We start from the raw sequence: 26,696 nt of genomic DNA on the forward strand, positions 1-26,696 counted from the left end.
TTATTCTTCAATTGTGATGAAATAACGCATAAATAATTTTAAGATACGAATTTGAACGATTTAAAATGAAAATAATCCTTTTTTAAGTAAAAAAAAATAATGACATCCAAAATTTTTATGAACAACATGGCCGCGAACTTTGGAAATATCTCCCATTTTAAGATCAATATTTAGTGACGACTTTGAGGATTACAGCGATCATTGTACGCTCAATTCTAATTTGAAGAGAAGTCTTGCTATGTAAATGCCCACTGTAGTATATTTTTATTTGCAGATAAATATTATATTTGGGAAATGCAAATGCTTTCTGAAACCATTGGTTATCTCCCCTTTGGCCTTTTGTTTACATTTACCTTTATATCGGAACATCAAAGCTGGAAAAGTAATTCTTTTGAATTGAACTTTGTTTTGGAGTAGCATATGACGATCTCTTTTAAGTGTAAACATATTTTTTTTTAAACAACAAGAATTATGTCATGTCTAGCTGTATTCATGGTATTCACCTAATCATAAAAAATCAAACCTGCCAACTTTTGAAAGTGCCCATTGGGGTTTTAGTGTGCGACAACAGTTTCACAGGTTACAATTCGTTACGAAGTATTTTGTGCGTGCTTGCTGTTCTATGGTCTTGAAAAAGTGTCATTATGACTCATATTTGTATGATGAACTTACAAGCCTTTTTCTTAAGTTTATTTTAATTGCATGATTTTAGTTATTATATCAGTAGAAAAGATGAACATGTAGCTAGAAGACCAGGTTTTATTTTGACAGTGTCTGTGTGTTCCCGCATGCGGGTACGAATAGCTAAATTGTTATTCATAGGCTACACATACCCACATCAGGTTTTATAAAAATGCCAACTGATCGGGAATGAAACGTGAAATATAAACGGAAATTATCGATAATATGGGGATTTCTAGTAGAAAGAGTGAAGAGAATGAAAAATGATATTTTCAAATTGTATTTATCTAATAATAATACATAATAAACATTGCAAATTAAATGCACACTGATGAAAAATGAAACTGCAGTACCATGCATGTGTACAGTCCCTGTAAAAAGAAAAACATGATATAAATTGACACTATTATCATGATTATAAAATTTAAATGCAAATTTATAGAATTAAATTTTACTGAATTTGAAAAATACCCATACATTGCCATATCAGATTTAAAAATTATCTTTTAGTAAAATGAAAAACAGAAGATGATCAAAAAACATTTCGCCTCCCTCAATCAGGTTTTGTCCATCTTAGTCACGCCAAGTTTAAAGTGGAAAGGACATTCCATTTGAAATGTACTAAAAGTAGGCATATCCTTTATATTAAGAACGGTTTAAAATAGGAAAACTAGAAGTATTTGACTTTTAAAAAAACTTGACCTGAGACTACAATCATGACAATAACACATAGTAGTCTCAGACTTGACTAATGAATGAATCGCAACAAATTCGATTTAAAACTACACTTTATCATGTTTATAACAAATACCTTGTATTAGGCCTTTTTCCTTTTGAATTTGTTTGGAATTTTTTGCCTCCATGAATACATGAAAAATAATTCTGTTAAACTTCAATTGTATAAAATTAATCGACTGTTCTAATTCATGATACATATGAAATGTTTTTCCCCACATGTATATCACTTTTTTCCATTTTGAGAATATTTATTAACTGAAATAAAAACTGTTCACTTACCTATATATATAAATATTTATAAAACTTTTGAGTAGTTTTAATCAATTTATTCACCAATTGCGACAAATACTGTACATATTTCACGTTTTATTCCTGATCCGATGGCATTTTATTATAAAACTGGTTATTGGTACGCGTAGCCTACGAACGGAAATTATACTATTCGTACCCGCATGCGGATACGCACAGACTCTGCCTTTTATTTTCTTGTGTAAGGATATAAAATGATTGTTGACTTTTCCAATTTAAAATTATGCACATAAAAGGACCTTTATCAGGTTGGGAACAACATCCCAATTGAGGGGTAATCCTTCAATGTAAAAACATTAAAAACCACTTTTAAGTACAAATTAGCACATATTTAAATTCTTTGAAGAAACTTTTCACAAAGAACTATACAGCTATCTGGTATTAATATCATATGGTCAAAACATGTCATAGAATTTTGTTATATTCATGGACTGTTATCTTCTTTATTATTAATAATAATTGGACCCCTCATTTAGAAAAACTGTTCCAAATATAATGAATTCTCCCACTTTTAAGTTAAAAAAATCGAAATTTTTCTTTTTTCTTTTTTTCAACAGTAAAATTACCCCTTGTCTAAGGGACAGTCCCTCATTTATGGGATATATGTGGGGTTGTTAGGAACCTGTTTGTTTGGTCCTTGATAAAAAAGAAGAATAGACTAAAACATTGTACTGTAAATGATTTGGTAATTTAATTGGATACAAAAATGACAGATGTTACAGCAAGTGTAATGTCAATAAATTAGTGAATATACACTACTATTTATTATCTTTATGGTAGTACTGCATCATTGAATTTTGTCAATCAGCCATACTTTCATTCTTAAGCTGTGTAAGAACCTGCTTGCAGATGAAAATTCACCTGCCATGATCATGATTTTACAATTCTGAATAACACACAGAGGAATACAACACAAGTTCAAAATCTAGCATGTTAGAATAATCTTAAGAGAAAACATTTTGATTGGCTTATTAATTTGATCATGAAAAAAACAAAATTTGATTGGCTGATTATGATTGTCTTCCCTTTGAAAGTTCAAAACCAAGAACAATCATATTTTTCGTGTAGATGTTCACAAAATTGTGTTTTTGATGTTTTTTCACGATCATGATCGTGCATTAAAGGGTCAAAATCGTGTAGTACACGCTTAAATTGTGAAGTTGGCAGGTATATGAAAAATAAAAGCAATTCTGAGAGGGGGTTGGAAGGCTCCTGATCCCAAAATCCTGGGCTTAAAAACACAAAATCCCGCGGTTCCAAATGTAAATAAATTTAAATCCTGACATCCAGAATTTCGAAAAAAGAATTCCCGTATCCCGAAAGGTCTGAACCCAAATCCTGATAAGTACTACCCCACACTTCTAGTTCTAAATCCAAAACTCAAAGGGCACATATTTTTGTAATGTAAGAAACAGAAACTGTCCTCTAAAAACTAGACTCTGCTGAATAACTTAAACTAAAACAAAATTGGCCTATCACAAAATCGGACTAGAACAAACTCACCCAACCACTATTAATATGCAGAAATATGTTGAAAAAACTCGGACTACAATAATTAGATAGTTTTGTTAACGATTTTTTTCGGACTTAAAAAAACCAACTTTAGATGTAAAAAAATTATATACATGATATACGAATGTACACATATGAGAAAATGATAAATATTTTTGAAAAAAAAACCAATATATAGAAATGTATAAAAACTTGACAAATAAATTAAGTTCCACACTGAAATATATGTGTTATATATGCAAGCCGACGCAAACATTTATTATACATATTTCTCAAAAAAGGTGGATTAAAACAACAGAGATTTCTTTTTCTCACAAACCACTGGGATTGAACCAATAAAAGTATGACCATAAACATATAATTTACTACACTATCTTATAACTGCTTAAAATTGGAATCAAACTAATAAAAAAAGAACATGAAAACATCAGTTATACCATTGATATAACGGCTATTATATCTATGGTAATACACAAGCTGCAAAGTTATTGGATATTTAGTTAATTACTATTTCATGTAATTACAGGTAGCTATAGTTTTGTTCTCACTTTGGCATGTTTGGGTGATTTAAGTGTCAACAGTACAAGTAAGTAAGTAAGTAAGTAAATGTTTATTATAGTGACATGTGTAATCACATTTCAGTAAAGTACAAATATATTACATACACAATAAAATACACCAACCATCTATCCGGTATTATAAGTCACTTTCAAATCATAAAACGTAATTCTTTTATCACGGATTTCAAACAAATTAATGAAAAGTAAGATTAAGCTAAATTTCGAAAAAATTAATTAATAATGAAAAATTCAAACTTATATAAAAAAAAAATGAAGTTATTAGAAGATCGATTTAGTAAATGTCAAGTTGAATGCATAATAAATTAATATTAGTACAGGTGCCATTTGTTAGTTTAAATCCTGGGGTGGTGTTCTCCAAGCTATCTTAGGATTACGACATGTTCTAAGACCATCTTATACCACGTCTTTGTCCTATGTTGTGTTCTGGAAGCTATCTCAACTTAGGATGTATCACATTTTTCGTCTGAACTTATGACGCCTACATTTTTTTAATTAGGTGTCTCAAGACCATCCTATAAACATTCTAACTTACTACAGTTTGGATTTCACTCATTACTCTATTTTTTAAAGTAAGGATGAACATGAAATGAAATGCATTATCTTCTTTTTTATATATGCAAATAATAATACCGAAAAGACAAATAAGTGGAAGATTTTCATTATTTAATGAACTTATTCTTTCTTTTCTTTTTATACATATCTTGTTAACATAATTTATTATACTTGCTTCTAAAATGTTCAAAATGATCATTTAATTAATTGTAAATCATAATTTATTGCAAATTAAGTGTTTATAATTAATTTCTAATAAAGAAAACAACATCCAACATCATACTTGTATTCTTCTAGAAATCCAAGTTTGTAATAGTCTGATTTGTTATAGGCTGAGATATCAGGGATTTGAACTTGTCAGACATCTATCTGGTATTATATGGTGGAAATATTTCCAGGAATTTTGTAATCATGGTAATATTCATGGACTTATATTTTTTTTGTCATTAAAAATAAGTGGCTCCCTTTTTTCCTATTAGAAAAGTTGTTCTAAATAATAATTCCTGTTGTACATGTTGTAAGGAATTTAAGTTGTGACGTCATTTTAGCATGTTTAGTTATGACATCATTTTCATTGTTCACAAAAAAAAGCTATCATCAGGTAATGTTTTTTTTTCATATCAAATCCTTCCTATATTTTACTAGACTGAAAAATATATAAATTACTTAAAGTCTCATGACAAACCAGACCAGAAGAAAGTAAATAAACTCATCAAAGATAGATACCAGGATTAATAAAATTTTATATTTACACCAGACGCGCGTTTCGTCTACAAAAGACTCATCAGTGAGGCTCAAATCAAAGAGATTTCTGCGCAAATGTGGGAAAATAAAAAAGCTAGAAATTAAAGGTATATGAATGTGAAAGTAAATGAATTCGCTCATGTATGTAACAACGTATTAGATTTTCGTGAGAGAAATTTATGTATAACTGAAAAATTATAACACCAGCGTTTTCGATATCACAAACTAGTCAAAACATATACTAAATTTTATCATCGGTATAAGGAAAAAAAATCTTAAATATAACTAAACATGCAGACATCTTATATGTTCAGGTATTTCACATCCAATCTTTTATGGTAATATTCTTTACAAAGCACAACAATGTCAGTATTCACCTCAAAAGCTAACAAAACCTTTAAACAGACTTATTAAGAAGGGATATAGATACAATACTGTTGTCAGGTCATTAAAGATTGCATATTTTGGCTTTAATATTGATTCACTTATAGGGTCTTTGCATCGGAACTAAACACATTTATTTAAAAAACAGTTGTTGGCATGACACAGGTTATGATCTTCTCATATATTTTATGATAGTATGATACTAAACCCCCCTAACGGGAGGGAATGTGCCTGATATTCATATGATGTAGACATAATCTTTCAATCAGTTTAATTGAGGTCTGGAGCTGGCATGTCAGTTAACTGCTAGTAGTCTGTTGTTATTTATGTATTATTGTCATTTTATTTATTTTCTTTTGTTTCATCTTCTGACACCGGACTCAGGCTTCTCTTGAACTGAATTTTAATGTGCCTATTGTTATGCGTTTACTTTTCTACATTGGCTAGAGGTATAGGGGGAAGGTTGAGTTCTCATAAACATATGTAACCCTGCCACAATTTTGTGCCTGTCCCAAGTCTGGAGCCTCTGGCCTTTGTTAGTCTTGTCTGATTTTTAATTTTAGTTTCTTGTGTATAATTCGGAGTTTAGTATGACGTCCATTATCACTGTACTTGTATACATATGTTTTAAGGGGCCAGCTGAAAGACGCCTACGGGTGCGGGAGTTTCTCGCTACATTGAAGACCCATTGACGGCCTTCCGCTGTTGTCTGCTCTATGGTCGGTTTGTCATGGTTGATGTTGCTTTTACACATTCCCCATTTCCTTTCTCAATTTTATTGAGTGCATTAGTAGATTGTTTTTTTTTAATTATTGATTTGTGTACTAAAACTGTCATGACTGTTATCATTGTAATTGGGGACCACATCCCCATATAATGAATTTTCTCCTTTTAAGTTAAAAAGCTTAAGTTTTTCTTTTTTCTTTTACAGAACAGCTGAATGACCCAGTCCCTTTGCATTGTCTGAGGGACAGTTCCTCATTTAAGGGAAATCAGCATGTTAAGTAAAACCAGAATGAATAATAGAAGGAAAAGTAAAAGAAATACTTTAGATGGGACAAAACAGACCAATGTCATTTCACCAACAAAAAAGGGCAAGAAAAAACTTTCCACAAAAAGAAAGGAAGACAATTATAAAAAAAACCCAAATAAACTTAGTAGTAATGGAAAGTGTTTTACAAAATCTGCTAATGAGCCATTGAAGTGTGATACATGTAATAAGATGTTTAAAACCAAAGGATCTCTGACAAAACATGCTAGAATACACATAGGTATAAAATCTTACATCTGTGTTAGATGTGGAAAAGGGTTTGGCCGTGTAGATGTGTTACAACGTCACGCGATGATTCACACATCGATTAAACCCTATCTATGTCATACATGTGGCAAAGGATTCTGTGAAAGTGGGGCACTCGTAAAACATGAGAGAATACATTTAAATCAGAAGCCTTATTCATGTGATGTATGTCACAAAAGTTTTAGTCAGAGCAGTAATTTGAATGCACACAAACGAATTCATACTGGGGAGAAACCATTTGTTTGTGATGTATGTGGTAAACGTTTTAATAAGAGTAATACGCTGAGTCTACATATGAAGACACACACTGGAGATAAGCAGTTTGCTTGTACTTTCTGTAGTAAACGTTTTGTTCAACGGATTCAGTTACAGATGCATGAAAGAATTCACAGAAAGGAAAAGCCTTATGCCTGCTCCATATGTCATCATCAATTTGTTCAGAAGAATCAGTTACAACGACACCAAAGGTCAAAGTGCAAGAAAGTAAAATCATCTGTTGGTACTCAAACATTCAAAACAAAACACTCTGCGGACAACCTAAATATAACTAGCACTGATGATGAAGATGATAAATCGATATATTCAACAGATCAATCTGCGAGCGACAATGTAAATAAAGCTAGCATGGTTGATGATGATAAATCAATGTGTTCAACAGAACAATTTGCTGACAACGTAAAGAGCGTTGATAATGAAGATAAAGCAATCTGTTCAACAGAACAATCTGCTGACATCCTAAATATAACCAACTTTGATAACCATAATAAAGCAATCTGTCCAACAGAACAATCTGCTGACATCCTAAATATAACCGACTTTGATAACCATGATAAAGCAATCTGTCCAACAGAACAAGCTGCAGATAATCCAAATATAACTAGCATTGTTGACGATGATGAATCGAATTGTACAACAGAAAAATCTAGGGACATCCTAAATATAACTAGCATCGTTGAAGATGATGAATCATATTTTACAACAGAAAAATCTGGGGACAATCTAAATATAACCAGCGCCAATAACGATGATAAAGCAATCCGTCCAACAGAACAATCAGCGGACAATCTAAATATAACTAGGATCGTTGATGATGATAAACCAATGTGTTCAGCAGAACAATATGCGAACAATCTAAATATAACTAGCATCATTGATGATGATGAATCATTGTGTTCAACAGAACAATCTGCAGATAATCTAAATATAAATACCATCGTTGACAATGATGAATCGAATTGTTCAGCAGAAAAATCTGGGGACAACCTAAATTTAACTAGCATCAATGATGATGACGAAACAAGTCTTATTTAGATATGATTTAATAAAACCTAATAGGATATCAAATAATTTATTTACTTCATAGTTCAGTTCAATTTCTTGATAATTATAACGATCTACAAATGGTCTTTTGATGTATATTCAATAGAATATGTATTTTTTTCATTAAAAAAAAAAAGAAAGTATAGGACCATTGCACATGGTGTACCAGTAAGAGATATTGAAAAAGGCATTAAAATTACCTGAATTGATTGTGCCAATTTTGAAAGCAGATAGAGATGTCATCAAAGGTCTTATACAATTCTTGCTAGTTGTTATTGAAATAAAAAAAAATGTTTAAATGCTATTGATTTTTTTTTCTATGTTTCCTGCATTAATTTTTCATTTAAAAATGTACAAAATGTGCCTTACTGAGTCAATATATTATTTAATGCCCAAAAGTTTTGCACCTGTAACTGGTTTCTGATTGTCTTCTATTCCCAATTTTAAATGTGTTTAACATTGGCAATTGAGGTTATCAGTAGGCGGTAATATTGAAGGATGTGTGTTGTTATTGATCATGTTGATATCTTTTGATTAATGAATTGTAGTGTTTCTGTCTTTTTGCCATTAATAAACAAATCTCCTATTTTTAAGTGGGAGATGTTCATGTGCTATATCATTTATAATTCAGTCAAATTTTCAATTATTATAGCTATTGTTAAAGATACCACCACTAACAATGATACCTACAGGTCAAATTTAAGGGGTTATCTAAAAATTAGTATTGATCATATACATTTTCTACCACCAGTTTATAATTGATAATTGTATCATGATTATAACAATATGCTGTAAAACTTTTGTTGAATAAAGATTTGCAAGTCTGTTAATTTTGACCTTTGATGTTTCTATCATATACCCATTACTAAATATTTCATTAATTCACTAATGTCATTGAGATGTTCAACTAGAACTTTGTCACACACATTCCATTTGATTTATACACTTTCACTTCAAATTATTAGTCTATATAACAGTTGATCTGTGGTGTTTCAAATGATGTTACTGCAGAATTGCAATTGAGATTTCAGCTGTATATTCTTATTTTCCAAAGAAAACAGTGTTTATGGAAATATAACGATTATCTCTTCTAATTTGATACACCCATGTTCTGATGACCACATAACCCACAATCTACTAGGCAAATAAATATACCTAGAGTTTTTCATAAACTCTAATGTGGGATAATAAGAATCCTTGACTGATTAGGTATTTGTGGCTCAATTTGCCTACAAACTGTCATATGACCTTGACCTTTGACCATGAAAATGATAATAAAAAAAAAGCTTCCATCCCTGAAAAAACGATAACAAATCTTGGTGGCCTTATGATTGTATAAAATAATGGAATCAGAAGTAAATTGATAGCATTATTTATTTATAGCTTTTAACATGTTTAAAGCTCAATGTTTAGCCAAATTAATGTGAAATGTTTTGAAAAAACACATTATACTTATTACATGAAGAAATAGAGAAAGAGCCATCTTGCAGATGAATTTATTGAATAATCCATGAAAACATGTCCCTGATAGTTTGTCTTGCCTGTGAAGAAAGTCACAGAATGCAAGCCGGAGGAATTACAATCCAGTGACAGCAGCAACAACAGCTCAAACTGTTTGTTAAAAATTATATATTTCAGAAGGTAGAAGACCTGGATATGTTTCATACTTTGTTTTGCAGATACCTTATGCTACTAATAATGTGTCCATCTTATGTCTATTGTCTTTGACTTCATGTTTCAAAGACTAATAAAAAAAAATATGCTTGTAGTCATGTGAATTCCTCACTTATTACTAACCAGACTTTATTTGGTATATGGGTCCCTGACAAGGTCTACACGTCTGATCAAGATAAAGTTTATGTGATGAAGTCCATATCTCAATTACTATAAGCAATAAGTCAACTATATCTATGGAATGATTGTAATGTGTTCATGTCTGGCTTGCAGGTTGGATCGGACCTTGACCTCATTGTTCATTGTTCATTTGTCAATATTTTTTTTCTGATTTGGTCTATTTGTCAGATACTTTTATCAATATTTCAACTATATTTGGTGTATAGAATGATAGAAACATGTATATTTTCGTCTCACAGGATTCATTTGACCTTGACCGCATGTTTGTTGGTCAATGCAGGATTATTTGTTTAGATATACCATGTATACTTTTCCAAAGGATAATGTTAAGTTTTCATGGTTTTGCCTGTTTTTCAAATACTATAAGCTATTCATTGTAGTTCAACTATATTTATTGTACTAGTATGTAAAGATTGCATCAGTAAATTTTCATTTTATGAAGAAAAACAACCCTCTCAAATTGAGGCCGTCATAATCAGAACAAGTACTAGTTAGTCCATCATGGCTTAAGTGACTGTTAACTATATAGAGAAAACTAACTGCCTAATTAATGTAAAAAAAAAATCAATGAAAAACAAATATGTAACACAGCAATAAACGACATCCACTGTATTACAGGCTCCTGACTTGGGACAAGCACATACATACAGAATGTTGCGGGGTTAAACATGTTGGCGGGATCCAAACCCTCCCTTATCATGGACAGTGTTGTAATAGTACAACAGAAAAACGAACTATAAAAATAAGTTAACTGATCAGATGGATACATATATAGAAATACATATAAGATCATATAACAAAAACACAGTGGCGAGAACAGGTACTTTAACATCCCAACAATAGAAAGACACTTCAAATACAGATATGAGAGTACTCAGTTACTGACGGCTAGTTAAAATCCAATATCAACTAATTAAAAAAAATGATGCATCCTAGACTCAATTATCAATCAGTACACATCCAACATCCAATGGATTGAGTGTAAAGACGTAAAAAACAGCCAGAGAAAAACGTGATCTTGTGCAATGCCAAGACACAGTAATCGACAGATTGTAGATCCATTAAAGTGCATATGTATATAACAATAATATTCATATTGCTTTTAATTTTCAAGCCATTTCAATTGATGATTTATTTCTATGTTGTGTTGTTTCACTAATATTTCAGAATAGGACGAATATTTAGAGCCTGTTAAAATATATAAACCCGCTGGGTTTGTTTGCTCCTGTTCTAAGTCAGGACCTGTAGTTCAGTGGGTTTAAAAAAATTGAGATATGAAAAAACCAAAGGCGGCTAGGTGACCAGAAACATACAATTAGAAAAACAATATATTCTTATTCTCCTTCTTTCAATACGGAGTCGTACTCTTCTTTATACCATAATGACTCTTGCTCGTATAACCACGAGGCTTAATTCCTCCTCCATTATCAAACAAAGCAGTAGCTATTTACTATTATTATTTATTTTCAAACTATATGCACATACTTCTGTCAAGGCATCTGGCAGGATGGTAGTAATGGCCTTGAACTCTTCTCATGTAGCTGATGTTGTTGCTTTTTCCGGTAAAGGGTTCCTTTCCAGAGTTGATCTTGGAAAGAAGAAGTACATGTACTGGTCTTATAGAGTACGCCGTTGGTGTATGCAATGACCTGCTATAGTCCGTGACATTCCTACGCAAGATAACACAATCAGTATTGCTTGAAAGGCTATATATGTCATCTCAAGGGTGCCACAGGGGACAATCAATTTAATGTTTTTTATATTAATGTTTTGTTATTCTCGTGGGATTTTGTCTGTTGCTTGGTCCGTTTCTGTGTGTGTTACATTGTAGTGTTGTGTCATATTTAATGCGTTTCTCTCAGTTTTAGTTTGTTACCCCGATTTAGTTTTTTGTCCATGGATTTATGAGTTTGAACAGCGGTATACTACTGTTGCCTTTATTTAATGCTCTCCTCTTATTCCTATTTTACATAAACGACCTACCACAATCTTCAAACTCTCAGGTAATGTTTATTTGTAGACGACTACTCAGTTTATAGGAAGATAAAGAACAAAACGGGACAACCATACACATGTTATTACAAATCCTGTAAAATAGTATAATTCGATAGGTCACATTCGTTAAAAGGGAATATATCTGAAATCATCTGTATCGAAGTCAATGAAACTGGTCTATAGTTTGAAGCGTTGTGTTTTTCACCTTTTTTGAAGACTGGTACAATGATGGCAGTTCGCTAGTTGTTGGGGATGGTTCTGGTGTTGACAGATTTCCTGAAATGTAAAGTCAGGTATAGTGATATTTGTTCAGCTGCTTATTTGAGTATTAGTATATTAGCTGCAATTTCATCAGACTTAGTGGCTTTTTTCCGCATTTGTTTAGGGACTTTTTGGATTTTCTTCGGAGTTCAGTGTTTTTGTGATTTTAGTTTTTGAATGGTCTTAGTCCTCGGAGTAGCCTGGCTGACTGATATCGCCCTAGATGGAAATGACTTTATCCCATGTGTGGCATGTTATATTTGTCCTCTTTAGAGTAGACAGATTGAAATTGCTTGTTTAATATTTAGGATTTAGTTGGTGTATTGCTGTGGAGTAGACCATATATATAGGACGATGTGGTATGAGTGTCAATGAGACAACTCTCCATCCAAGTCAACATTTATAAAAGTAAACCATTATAGGTCAAGGTGCGGTCTTCAACACGGAGCCTTGGCTCACACCGAACAGCAAGCGTTATGTTTTAACATGTTGCATATGAAACGGTCATCGCCCGTAGATTTTGTATTGTTGGTCTTTTAGGAACAATGTTAGGACCGATGATGGTAAATAGTATTGTTAACTAAATCATCGTTCCTTTTAATGGAATGTTTTATTTCGATTTTTATGTTATGTGTTCACAAAGGCAGGTCTTAGTAATCATCACTGGTAGCTTTTGCAGATGTTCCAGCAGTATATCAGATTTAAATTAATGAATTGGTTTCAATAAATTACGAAAAGGGCTAAACTATTCAAAAACTACTTTGAAAGCAAAATGCAGTGTATCTAGCATTTATTTTGCTATTTGAATATTTACGCAGTCAGGATTCTACTTCGTCAAAATTTCCCAATTACGCCAGTTCATTTTCACAATCGTAGAAATGGAAGCCATTGTAGGGATGACGCGCTGCCAATTTTGCTCTAGGAAACCGATAAATTTATCCACATTGCACCATTAAGATCCTTATATGTCAGTTGTATTTTAAAAGACAAATGTATCAACTAGCTAATGGGCATCAGTTAATGATCTTGTCTGCATTGATTCAACTTAAAACTATTGTATGATCGGTTGTCAGGTGGAATTTTCAAAATTCATTAACATTAAAAAAAATTCTAATTAAATATTTCGTGGAAGGGCAGACTAGATTTTTTTAGTGGTTGAAGACTATAAACCCTAGTTTTCACACACCAAAAAATATAATTTTTCGAAGATATGCATTTTCATTATCAAACTTGAAAGACTGTCGTCAAGTACTTTCATTTTTTGGTGTTAGATACACTCCTTTATATCCTACCTTATTAATACTTATTTCTTTCTTCACTCATTAATTTCTGTTCATGGGTATTATTCTCACACAAAAAAATCACGTGATTTCATAAAATTGAGAATGGAAATGGGGAATGTGCCAAAGAGACAACAACCCGACCATAGAAAAAAACAACAGCAGAAGGTCACCAACAGGTCTTCAATGTAGCAAGAAATTCCCGCACCCGGAGGCGTCCTTCAGCTATGTTGTGAAGTTTTTGAACTACATACTTATTTGACCATTGTTTTGTATTATCAATACAATTTCCTTTTCCGAGTTTTTCATTGTTGGCTTATTTGCTAATCTACTTGATGTCCCTATCAAAAGCCTTCATTTCCGGACAGAACTCAGTACTAGTGATAAAAACAATGAGAACTTTGTTTTGTATTTTGCCCTTTTGATCTGAAACAATAAGTTATTGTCATATTCGTTCATTTTCCATTTGTGATTGAGCAAACCTGAAGACAGATATTTCTAAAATGCGTAAAGCAGGTCTAGAAATCACTGGACTCCGGTCATTTGAAAGTCCCGGGACATATTTTATTAACTGATTTCTAAATTGGCTTCAATTGGAGAAAATAGTAAAATAACAAAAATATCGAACTCCAAGCAAAATTCAAAACAGACCTTGCTTCATAAAATGGCAAAGTCGAAAACTCAAACACATTAAACGAAAGGAAAACAACTGTCATATACTGACTTGGTACAGACATTTCAACTGTCATATACTGACTTGGTACAGACATTTCTTTTGTAGAAAATGGTGAATTAAACCTGGTTATAGCTAGACAACCTCTCACTTGTATGACAGTGGTATAGAATTCCATTATTATATTGACAACAATTAATGTATTGGGAATGCAACGATATTTGGTCTGCAGCTTAGTAATGCTTAGTTGTAGCATGTAAGCAATTTTAACATCTGCCGTGCAGCCATTTCTTGTTTTTCTATAGTTTGATTGTTTTCAGCACTTAGTGCGTTTAATTTGTCTAACCTTTAATGAAAGGGAACGGCAGTTACGCTTCAGTATACAAGCAATTACATTCAGCGACATGTGTAAATGCAGAACTATTTCTTTTTTCTCCAAATTTTCTGAAGTTATTGTTAAACGATCATTATTGAATCTACTGGAAATTTATTATGCAGCAGAAGTGTGGACCTATCATCACTTACGATGTGATTTGTAAACCTTTGGATGTTTACAAAACGTCTGGTTACCAATATTTCATGTTAATGTTAATGTTTTATCTGTAGAAATTTCATTTACAACATGCCACTTACTAATTTATCAAAAAGTTATTATTTATTTAAATTTGCGAAGAGCGCAAAAAACCACCGTGGCTGCGAATTTATTCATCCCACACAACCAATCGGATGCCCCTCTTCGGTCAGGTTTTTACTGTGGGTTGTTCAGATGACCATTTATCTATACCCCAATCAACACTGTAGGAATTGCTTCTAAAAGTGTTGATCGTTGTGAACGTATCTGTCTTATAAAACAGCACTGACGATTAAATTAGTATGAAACACATAAACATGATAAAGGTCAGTTGAATGTTTAATCCATCATTTTCTACATAACGATATATACCTGTACCAAGTTAGGAATTCAGTGACAGTCGTTATCCATTCGTTTGATGTGTTTGGGCTTGATTTTGCAATTTGATTACGGTCTTTCGGTTAGAGCTCTCTTTTGGTTCTGTATTTTTGTCATTATACGTTTGACTTGTCTAGATTTCCACTGATTCATTTTTATTATAAATGTAAATAAAAATCTTTAACAAAACAAGGCCAACCTTCTGCTTTTGTCTGATACATTATAAGTAAGTCACAAGGGGAATCGCATAAATAATTTTAAACTGTATTTGTCTCTTTTTATTTTGCAATTTAATTACACAAAATATTATACAATTTGTTTCCCCTGACCCGAACCCCCTCTAAATCCGCTAGTGATTCTTTTAAATATGACACAATGCAATTTTATTGTAATAGATATTCTTTCATCTAATTGTTAAAAATAATCTGTCATTATATGTTTTTAAGTCATCTGAGACAGTATTTAAAAAATCAAAAATCAATTACTAGTATGTCACGGAACTAAACAAGGAAGTAAAATGTAATTATGGGACAAGGAAGAATATATACACGTGTATATGTCACAAATATTTAAAGCACTTTAGTACTCATTTAAACTCCGTAAACGTGTTTTATTTCATCAATTTTCCACGTAATATCTTTCTATATACGTAAGATATTTCATTGATTTTGAACCAGGTTTAATCGTCCATTATTACATAACACACAGTTGTTATGCATTCATGTGTTTGAGCTTTTTATTTTGCCACTTGATGAGAGACTTTCCTTCTTGAATTTTTCTCGGAGTCCAGTTTTTGTGATTTTACTTTTTTCCAGAGAAATTCAAATACAGCATATTTATAGTAAAGAGTATTCTCCTTATTCATCAAGCACATGATGCGGCTTCAGAGGAATGGGTTAGCTATATAAAAAAATGACCATTTTTATTTGATTTGTTGTACTTTAACCATTCTTGGACTAAAATGATACTTGTGAACTCCTCTGATACTATTTAACAATCAGCTTTCATATTAAGATTTAGTTGACTGTATTGCACTGTCATTATGATTTGACCTTTTCTATTGAAATAATGGGACTAACTTTATTTTTCAACCACAATGGTCTACCCATTGAATAACATGTAAGGGTCATTTCGCTATGGCGAATCAATCTTCTTTAGATAACTTTGTTGTTTTGTTGCAGTCTCATTAACATGATTAATTGAAATTACTCATATCATTTCATTCATCTCATGTTATATAACTCTGAGTCTCTATGATAAATCATTGAAAGTATTTTGTCAGAAATAATACTGCACACAGGGCATGTGCAACAGAGGAGTGTAAGACCTATGCCATTAGTATTCAAAAATGCATAAGCCCATAACAGTTTATTTAAGCTTTTGTTTCAAATTAATTGAATACTGACTGAAAAATACATAGCTAGAATACATGACGAAAAGTTAAGAAAAAACTAAAGGAGGAAATAAGAAATTACAATGTAGAAACTAGAGTTAACCTTTTGATCATACATCCTTGTTAATATTGAGCATTACGATGAGAAATGCTACTGTGGTTACTATCATTTTGCTAATAAATCAAATATTTACAAAAAGTATACATGTTACAGATAGAATTAATTGTACTTCGAGAAAAAAGTTCCAACCTTAAAGTTTGGCGAGGGTCGTGTTGCTCAGTTTTTATTTTTTTATGTTGAGATTTGTAGACTGTTGTTTGTCTTTTCCTTGTTTGTCATTGTTGGTCGCGGCGTTATCATTTTGTCTTAGAAAAATAAGTTTGAATGCCCATTTGATATCTGGCGCTTCTTTAAAAAAAACAAACAACAGACTAGCTATTAAATCAAATTAGTTTAGGTTTGTTGTATTGTGTTGAACGGTGTCTGTCTAAATGACGTATATATTTTGTTGATAAATGTATAGACAGTTGTATCATTTATGAACGGACCCTATAAGCATATTTATGTATTTCTGCAAATGATGTAAAACGTATAGAAGAGGAATATTTAAACAGACATGTTACATGTTTATCAATTACTAGTACACCAATTTTATAGTCGTCTTTTTCAACATGACAAAATATGGAACAAAGCAGATTTTTAACAGGAGAGAATCCGTTTGTAATTGTTTGTTTTATGACTCACTGAATAGTTTTATAATTGGCATTAAAATTGTTCTTGCTTTTGATAAAGAAACTCTCCTCTGTGTTCTTTATATCAATGAATGAAAAACATCAAATAGCAACAAATTATGAAAGTTTCACCATGGCCCAACCGTCAATGTCTTCGTAATTCTGGTATCTTTCGCCCCTCTTCTTGTTGTTGAGTTTCGTTAAAGCGTTTAGCGTTAATATCAATACAAAACAAAATCCCGATATAGATAAAGATAGCAACTCGGATATAGACAATCCATGGCACTCTTCATACGTGGGATCAAAATCAACAAGCAATGACCCATTGTTTTTAGGAGAATGACATTCGTAAAAAGGTGTTGATTTGTCCTCAGAAAGCGCATCAAGTATTCCATAATGATCTCTCATCCAGGAACGAAACCAATGGGCGGAACAATCACATTTGAATAGATTTCCATTCAAGTAAAGATGCTTTAGCTTTTCCACAAACTTTGGCGGAAATGATGTTTCGTTTATTATAGTTATAAGATTTTGACGTAAATAAATCTTTTCTAATGCCTTAGGCATATTTTCAAAGCAGTCACTAAACCAACCGACAATATAGTTTTCCGACAAACCGATAAATTTTAAGGACGTTTGTGCTCTTAAAAGATTGCACGGAATTTCTGTTAATGATGTTTTATTTAAATTTAATTCAGTTAGTTCTGTCAAAGGATTTAATAATTGCAGGAGATCATTTTCTGTCCAGTTTACTAGGTTAGTTCCACTTAAAACTAGATTTGATATGTTCCTGGAGATGTTGAAAACATTTATTACGTCTTCCACTGGACTAAAAGAGAACGAATTACTTATGTCGAGTACATTAATCCTTGGACAATTCAATCCTGGAAATGTTGTAAAGGCGAAAAGGTTTGTAATCCAAAGGTTTCTCAGCTTTTGCAATTTGGAGAAAACAGTTCGAGTTAAGCTTTTAACCGGATTATAAGAAAGAAGTAAACTTTCTAGCATTTCGTACTGTTCTCCATGATTATAAAATGCTTCTAACGAAGTTTCATTTATCTGGTTATGTTGCAGTGACAACAACCTAAGACGATTATTAGTTTTGTTTGTTTCCAATATTTTTTGTAAGTTGTTAATTTTACAGCCATCTGCTCGAAATTCTTTTAAATTATGAAGGAAAGAGTATGAGTAATTTTCACTTAATTGGTTACCAGAAATGTGTAGACTGAGTGAAGCTATACTTGACGCCTTTTCAACACTCATGAATATGCTTATAAACGCATTAGTTTGCAGTTCATTGGATCCAATATCGAAAACCATCAGATTTGTTAAATTCTTAAAAATATTTTTGCAGTCAATTGACTTTATTTTGCAGTTTCTAAAATATAAACGTTTTACGCTGCTTGGTATAGGAAAAAAATCTTCGCATGATAACTTCGGTATATTATTATTGTTAAAATTAATACAAGTTGTGTCATTCTTGAAACTTAAATTGCGCAAACGATGTACATGAATACCACTTCTGTTTGAGAGGTCATAAGTATTCTCCGCACATTTACAAGCATCGATGTCTTTATCACACTTTAATCCGCCAAGTATATGAAAGATAGACTGAAAAAGCAAAGCTTTGGAAATAAACAAAACATGTCTTCTATCCATGCTGACTTTCTGATAACATCATTATAGTACTGAAAAAGAAAATACTTTTACGTTGAGCATACGTATAGATTAGTTATTGAGAATAAAATACAGGCATTCCATTTAGCAATTACAACTAAACGAATGCGTATATGACTGACCCAAGTAAAGAACCTTTTAACATTTTAAGTAGTTGTAAAACAAAAATCCATTGAATTTGTCAATTAGAGGACATTAATCCTATATTTCACTTTAGTAAAAAAACAATTGGGCCATAGAAATGTATCTTGATTGTTTCAAAGCATCATTATTGTTTTGGTATTTCTACACTATAATTTGGAATCTTGATTTTACATGGTTACTTAAGCTTGGACACAGAAACATAAGAGGTGAATGTTGATTGGTTATTTTCGTATATGCAATGAAATCCATGTGACATTTTGTCTACAGTTATGTACCAGACAGGATAACACTCATGTCAAGTATTTCTATATTTGAAACAAAGATAAATTCTGCACAATTGTTTGGGAAAAGTGCAAATTTAACTAAAACTTAATGGGGAAAATAAATGGTGGTATCACACATAACAGATTTGACTCATACATGTGTATTTAGTTTTTCGTCCTAATGAACTGTTGTTGTTTGCCTATCTTTTAGTTTTATAAATCAAACAAACAAAGCTTTGCTTTTATTTCACTATTGCAATTGCCTGATTTTCTGATTATAGGAAATAAAACACATTTTTGTACGTAAAATTGGCAAAATTGTCGACATGTGGCATTACATATCATTTTGATTTTATGGAGATATATTTTACTGACAAATGTTATCTTTATATCATAAAATATTACATATCATGGATAACATGAATCACCAAAAGTCACATAAACACAATGACTCTTTTAAAAACCAACAGACATACAAACATAGACAAAGAAGAAGAACAATTCATGATCCAAATAGTCTGAATTAAACGTCTTTATAAAAATAAATGTAAATACAGAATCTCTTGTAATTTTAATTGTCTATTTCCAGTAGATTTCAACGACCGATTGCTTATGACATGGAACGCATACAGAGAAAATTGGCTCTAAGGACTTACCCCTTTCCGTTTTTGTGGTATCTGAATTTAATTGTTTCACGATTATTTAATATGATATGTAGTTGCATTGTCCACATTTTATTCTCCTCCTTTCTGGATATGACAGTTGTTTTCGATTTGTTCCGTTAGTTGGTATGTACTTACGTTTTATTATGCCAGTTTTTATTGACTTTCGCCTTTTTGAATTTAACCTGGAGGTCAGTATTTGTGTTAATACTTTTTTAAGACCTAGAAAATAAACAGACTTACCTACAGATTCTAAGGAAGTTTATGTTTAAAACAAGGAAGTAACTTCTTTATATGGATATACATGTACATACTAATAGATAAATGAATTATTTAAAATCCACCAAGTTTCAATGAGTATTTAAATTATCCACTCTAAATTCCCAATGTTTATATATTTGAATGCATACGTTGAATGACAAAAAAATATCTTCCGTCATATTATGATTGTTTTTTTTTTTATAATTTCCTTTTAGATAACAATGAGTTAAATAATAAGATAACACTGTTGATATATCTACCACAATTATTTTAATGCGATTTAATTAATCCTGTTACCAGGGAAACACGGATTTATTTGTAATCTTTCGATCTATATGCCTGGTTAGGTATGCACTAATCAATGCTTTTGCCATGGCCATGGGTACTGTATTTTTTTTTTTTTAACTTTCTAAAAGTCCTCCATAATAGTTTTTTACTTAAATTTCAATAAACCCATCAAAGGAGTTTATTTTAATAAATATTTATCAGATTTCTTTATATCTAACCATTTTAAACCTCAAGAAAAAATATTAAACTAAACTGGATTTATCTTTGTAGCGGTTATTTTTAGTTTTAATCTTAATATGTTTTCTCGTTTTCAAAGAAAAACGCGTTAAATTTCTATCTAAAAATTAGCCAACTTTAAGTTTGAAAGTTTTACTTGGGGATGGTACTATATTTATGTCTTCATTATTACGATGATCCTTGATGACAGTGCATCGAAAATATTTACGAATTTACGGGAAATTAAACCAAAAAATATTTTTTCGGATTTTAAGGTAACTACCCAAAACCGTAAATTGAGGGGTATCCCCATTAAAGGGATAACATACAAAAATGTGACAATAGAAACTTTTTACGACCAGATGGAAATTAAAATATAGATATGTATGGCAAGCCGTTCTCGTCAAAACTATGTTTAAACCCTTTTTTCGAAAAAAATACACACTGAGATTTAAAAACCTAAAATAACACACTGAGAAATCGAAATTACACACTGAGATTTAAAAAAATAAAAAACACACACTGAGAATTCAAAATTACACACTGAGATTTAATAAAACACACTGAGATGAAATAAATTGTAAAACACACACCGAGAATTGTTAATTACACACTGAAATTTCAAAAATACACACTGAGATTAATATGTAAATTACTAATGAATATTCATGAGATGAATAATTCAACAGATTAATATCTTGATCTCAAGAACTCTTGTCATTATAATGAAATGCGATTCCTTCAACCAACATTCGTAATAAATTTCAAGACTTAACATTGTCATATTCATAAGTTTGTTGCCTATAATTCAGATCATTACTACCAGTAATTAAACATGTGTCCCTTTTCAAAAGTCTTCCAACTGTTTCCCTGATTTCGCTAGTTAATCTTTTATATTTTTGTTACGTTTATATGCTATAATAGACACTTGAGTAAAAATTTCACTGCATTTTTTTGCAGATTGTTCCAATGTTTTCTTATAATTTTAATAAAGTTTTTCACCATTTGGTTATATTTTGTAATAAGAGTAAGTGGGTATTTTTCTTGTTCTTGTATTTCTAAAGTTTTTTTATTAATAATTTGGAACTAAATCGAAAGACTAACGAGTTATGTCCCCTTGTTGTTTTAAGCTTGTAATAGATTCAGATTAAGTATGCTAATTAGATATGTGCGCATAAAAAGTGCGCAAAAATCTCAGTGTGTAATTTTAAATTCTCAGTGTGTAATTTTATATTCTCAATGTGTAATTTCAAATTCTCAGTGTGTGTTTTCAGTTTATTTATTCTCAGTGTGTCTTTTTGAAATCTCAGTGTGTAATTTTCAATTCTCAGTGTGTAATTTTCAATTCTCAGTGTGTAATTTTCAATTCTCAGTGTGCGTTTTTCTTTTTTTTGTAATCTCAGTGCGTCTTTATGAAATCTCAGTGTGTAATTTTTAATTCTCAGTGTGTAATTTTCAATTCTCAGTGTGTAATTTTCAATTCTCAGTGTGCGTTTTGAAGTTTTTAAATCTCAGTGTCCTTTGTTGTAATTCTCAGTGTGTAAAATTTTCGAAAAATAGTTTAAACATAGTTTTGACGAGAACGGCTAGCCATAGATATTATTCTATCATTTAAAACAATTTGCAGCCGTGTGCTATTCCAGACCATTAAACTCGTTAACTAAGCGATTTTTCGATGTCAGTTGCAGTACTATAAGTAGTGTATGTTGATTTCAGCTTTTTATTACCGAAGTTTATCATACATTCTAAACAGATACACTGCAAAAAAAGTTATACAAGATGATAGTAAAAAGACACATAAAAAGATGAGAAGAAAATACGAATAACAATAACGAATGATTCGACAGTAAGTTTAGGCAGTAATAAGTTATAACAATAACGAATGATTCGACAGTAAGTTTAGGCAGTAATAAGTTATAACAATAACGAATGATTCGACACTATGTTTAGGCAGTAATAAGTTATAACAATAACGAATGATTCGACAGTAAGTTTAGGCAGTAATAAGTTATAACAATAACGAATGATTCGACAGTAAGTTTATAGGCAGTAATAAGTTATAACAATAACGAATGATTCGACAGTAAGTTTATAGGCAGTAATAAGTTATAACATTAACGAATGATTCGACAGTAAGTTAAGGCAGTAATAAGTTATAACAATAACGAATGATTCGACAGTAAGTTTATGCAGTAATAAGTTATAACAATAACGAATGATTCGACAGTAAGTTTAGGCAGTAATAAGTTATAACAATAACGAATGATTCGACAGTAAGTTTAGGCAGTAATAAGTTATAACAATAACGAATGATTCGACAGTAAGTTTATAGGCAGTAATAAGTTATAACAATAACGAATGATTCGACAGTAAGTTTATAGGCAGTAATAAGTTATAACAATAACGAATAATTCGACAGTAAGTTTATAGGCAGTAATAAGTTATAACAATAACGAATGATTCGACAGTAAGTTTAGGCAGTAATAAGTTATAACAATAACGAATGATTCGACAGTAAGTTTAGGCAGTAATAAGTTATAACAATAACGAATGATTCGACAGTAAGTTTAGGCAGTAATAAGTTATAACAATAACGAATGATTCGACAGTAAGTTTCGGCAGTAATAAGTTATAACAATAATTAATGATTCGACAGTAAGTTTAGGCAGTAATAAGTTATAACAATAACGAATGATTCGACAGTAAGGTTAGGCAGTAATAAGTTATAACAATAACGAATGATTCGACAGTAAGTTTAGGCAGTAATAAGTTATAACAATAACGAATGATTCGACAGTAAGTTTAGGCAGTAATAAGTTATAACAATAACGAATGATTTGACAGTAAGTTTAGGCAGTAATAAGTTATAACAATAACGAATGATTCGTCAGTAAGTTTAGGCAGTTATAAGTTATAACAATAACGAATGATTCGACAGTAAGTTTATAGGCAGTAATAAGTTATAACAATAACGAATGATTCGACAGTTAGTTTAGGCAGTAATAAGTTATAACAATAACGACTGATTCGACAGTAAGTTTAGGCAGTAATAAGTTATAACAATAACGAATGATTCGAAAGTAAGTTTAGGCAGTAATAAGTTATAACAATAACGAATGATTCGACAGTTAGTTTAGGCAGTAATAAGTTATAACAATAACGAATGATTCGACAGTAAGTTTAGGCAGTAATAAGTTATAACAATAACGAATGATTCGACAGTAAGTTTATAGGCAGTAATAAGTTATAACAATAACGAATGATTCGACAGTTAGTTTAGGCAGTAATAAGTTATAACAATAACGACTGATTCGACAGTAAGTTTAGGCAGTAATAAGTTATAACAATAACGAATGATTCGACAGTAAGTTTAGGCAGTAATAAGTTATAACAATAACGAATGATTCGACAGTTAGTTTAGGCAGTTATAAGTTATAACAATAACGAATGATTCGACAGTAAGTTTAGGCAGTAATAAGTTATAACAATAACGACTGATTCGACAGTAAGTTTAGGCAGAAATAAGTTAAAACAATAACGAATGATTCGACAGTAAGTTTAGGCAGTAATAAGTTATAACAATAACGAATGATTCGACTGTAAATTTATAGGCAGTAATAAGTTATAACAATAACGAATGATTCGACAGTAAGTTTAGGCAGTAATAAGTTATAACAATAACGAATGATTCGACAGTAAGTTTAGGCAGTAATAAGTTATAACAATAACGAAGGATTCGACAGTAAGTTTAGGCAGTAATAAGTTATAACAATAACGAATGATTCGACAGTAAGTTTATAGGCAGTAATAAGTTATAACAATAACGAATGATTCGACAGTAAGTTTAAGCAGTAATAAGTTATAACAATAACGAATGATTCGACAGTAAGTTTAGGCAGTAATAAGATATAACAATAACGAATGATTCTACAGTAAGTTTAGGCAGTAATAAGTTAAAACAATAACGAATGATTCGACAGTAAGTTTAGGCAGCAATAAGTTATAACAATAACGAATGATTCGACAGTAAGTTAAGGCAGTAATACGTTATAACAATAACGAATGATTCGACAGTAAGTTTAGGCACTAATAAGTTATAACAATAACGAATGATTCGACAGTAAGTTAAGGCAGTGATAAGTTATAACAATAATTAATGATTCGACAGTAAGTTTAGGCAGTAATAAGTTATAACAATAACCAATGATTCGACAGTAAGTTTAGGCAGTAATAAGTTATAACAATAACGAATGATTCGACTGTAAGTTTATAGGCAGTAATAAGTTATAACAATAACGAATGATTCGACAGTAAGTTTAGGCAGTAATAAGTTATAACAATAACGAATGATTCGACAGTAAGTTTAGGCAGTAATAAGTTATAACAATAACGAAGGATTCGACAGTAAGTTTAGGCAGTAATAAGTTATAACAATAACGAATGATTCGACAGTAAGTTTATAGGCAGTAATAAGTTATAACAATAACGAATGATTCGACAGTAAGTTTAAGCAGTAATAAGTTATAACAATAACGAATGATTCGACAGTAAGTTTAGGCAGTAATAAGATATAACAATAACGAATGATTCCACAGTAAGTTTAGGCAGTAATAAGTTAAAACAATAACGAATGATTCGACAGTAAGTTTAGGCAGCAATAAGTTATAACAATAACGAATGATTCGACAGTAAGTTAAGGCAGTAATAAGTTATAACAATAACGAATGATTCGACAGTAAGTTTAGGCACTAATAAGTTATAACAATAACGAATGATTCGACAGTAAGTTAAGGCAGTGATAAGTTATAACAATAATTAATGATTCGACAGTAAGTTTAGGCAGTAATAAGTTATAACAATAACCAATGATTCGACAGTAAGTTTAGGCAGTAATAAGTTATAACAATAACGAATGATTCGACACTATGTTTAGGCAGTAATAAGTTATAACAATAACGAATGATTCGACAGTAAGTTTAGGCAGTAATAAGTTATAACAAAATAGTATGAATGCTAATGAAACAACTCTACATCCAAGTCGCAATCTGTAAAAGTAGACCATTGGTGACCTTCTGCTGTTGTATGTTCTATAGTCGGGTTGTTGTCTCTTTGACACATTCCCCATTTCCATTTTCCATTTTATTTTATCATTAAAGGTCAAAGTATGGTCTTTTACACGGAGCATTTGATCACAACCAACAACAAGACACAAAGGGCCTTAAAGATTACTATTATAAAACCATTCAAACGGGAAAGCCAACGGTCTAATGTATATAAAAATCAAAGACCGAGAAACACTTATGAACCACATCAACAAAATTACTGAACGTAAGGTTCCTGCATTACGACAGGTGCAAAACAATGCAGCTTGTATAACTAGTTTCAACTGTCATAAATCTTGTTAGAAGGTGCGTTGAATAGGCAAGTATCTCCTGTAACACATACATTAATTATCCTGCATTCGAAAAAGTAAAATCACAAAAATACTGAACTTAGAGGAAAATCAATTCGGATAGTCCATAATCACATGGCAAAATCAAAAAACAAAACGCATCAAAAACGAATTGACAAGAACTGTCATATTCCTGACTTGGTACAGGCATTTTCAAATGTAGAAAATGGTGGATTAAACCTGGTTCTATAGCGCTAACCCTCTCACTTTAATGACAGTCTCATCAATTTCCGATATATTTACATTAATGCGTTAAATAAACAGACACAATAAATAAAATAGTCAAATTATGGGTACATCAGTCATCATCGTATAACAATTTTAAAAGGAACAATTTAACAGAACACAAAAACATCTACTATCTACGAACACATTCATTGATTTGAGTGTCTGACGTCAGAAATTTTATACGTCACATAAATTTGTCGTTCAATGTGCATACAAACAAATCCACTCTTAGTCAAATTGTCACAATCGA

General features: G+C 31.2%; 1 protein-coding gene and 1 long non-coding RNA gene across 21 annotated transcripts; one reads left to right on the top strand and one right to left on the bottom strand.

Annotated features, from left to right (window-relative positions):
- The first annotated feature begins 81 nt into the window (after positions 1 to 81).
- Positions 82 to 8,948, top strand: LOC139522936 (uncharacterized). Of its 20 annotated transcripts, none has more exons than XM_071316590.1 (4): positions 82 to 203; positions 3,767 to 3,838; positions 4,705 to 4,787; positions 6,433 to 8,948. In XM_071316590.1, exon 4 carries the CDS (start codon positions 6,499 to 6,501, stop codon positions 8,107 to 8,109), a length of 1,611 nt encoding a protein of 536 aa, XP_071172691.1. In that variant the 5' UTR covers positions 82 to 203; positions 3,767 to 3,838; positions 4,705 to 4,787; positions 6,433 to 6,498; the 3' UTR covers positions 8,110 to 8,948. The 20 variants fall into 20 exon arrangements, with proteins under 20 accessions (XP_071172691.1, XP_071172688.1, XP_071172690.1 ...); XM_071316587.1 differs by having other exon boundaries at positions 3,767 to 3,834; XM_071316589.1 differs by having other exon boundaries at positions 3,767 to 3,830.
- A 7,907-nt stretch (positions 8,949 to 16,855) lies between these two features.
- Positions 16,856 to 20,539, bottom strand: LOC139522938 (uncharacterized). Its single transcript, XR_011664528.1, has 2 exons — positions 20,245 to 20,539; positions 16,856 to 18,943 (listed from the first exon to the last, which is right to left on the bottom strand). It is a non-coding gene; the product is annotated as an uncharacterized lncRNA (long non-coding RNA).
- Between the last annotated feature and the right edge of the window lie 6,157 nt (positions 20,540 to 26,696).

Source organism: Mytilus edulis, chromosome 5 (genome assembly GCF_963676685.1).
Source record: "Mytilus edulis chromosome 5, xbMytEdul2.2, whole genome shotgun sequence".
NCBI classification, from domain to species: Eukaryota; Metazoa; Mollusca; class Bivalvia; order Mytilida; family Mytilidae; genus Mytilus; species Mytilus edulis.

Coding starts and splice junctions, on each gene's coding strand:
- LOC139522936 (XM_071316590.1), top strand. CDS start 6,499: ATGTTAAGTAAAACCAGAATGAATAATAGAAGGAAAAGTAAAAGAAAT.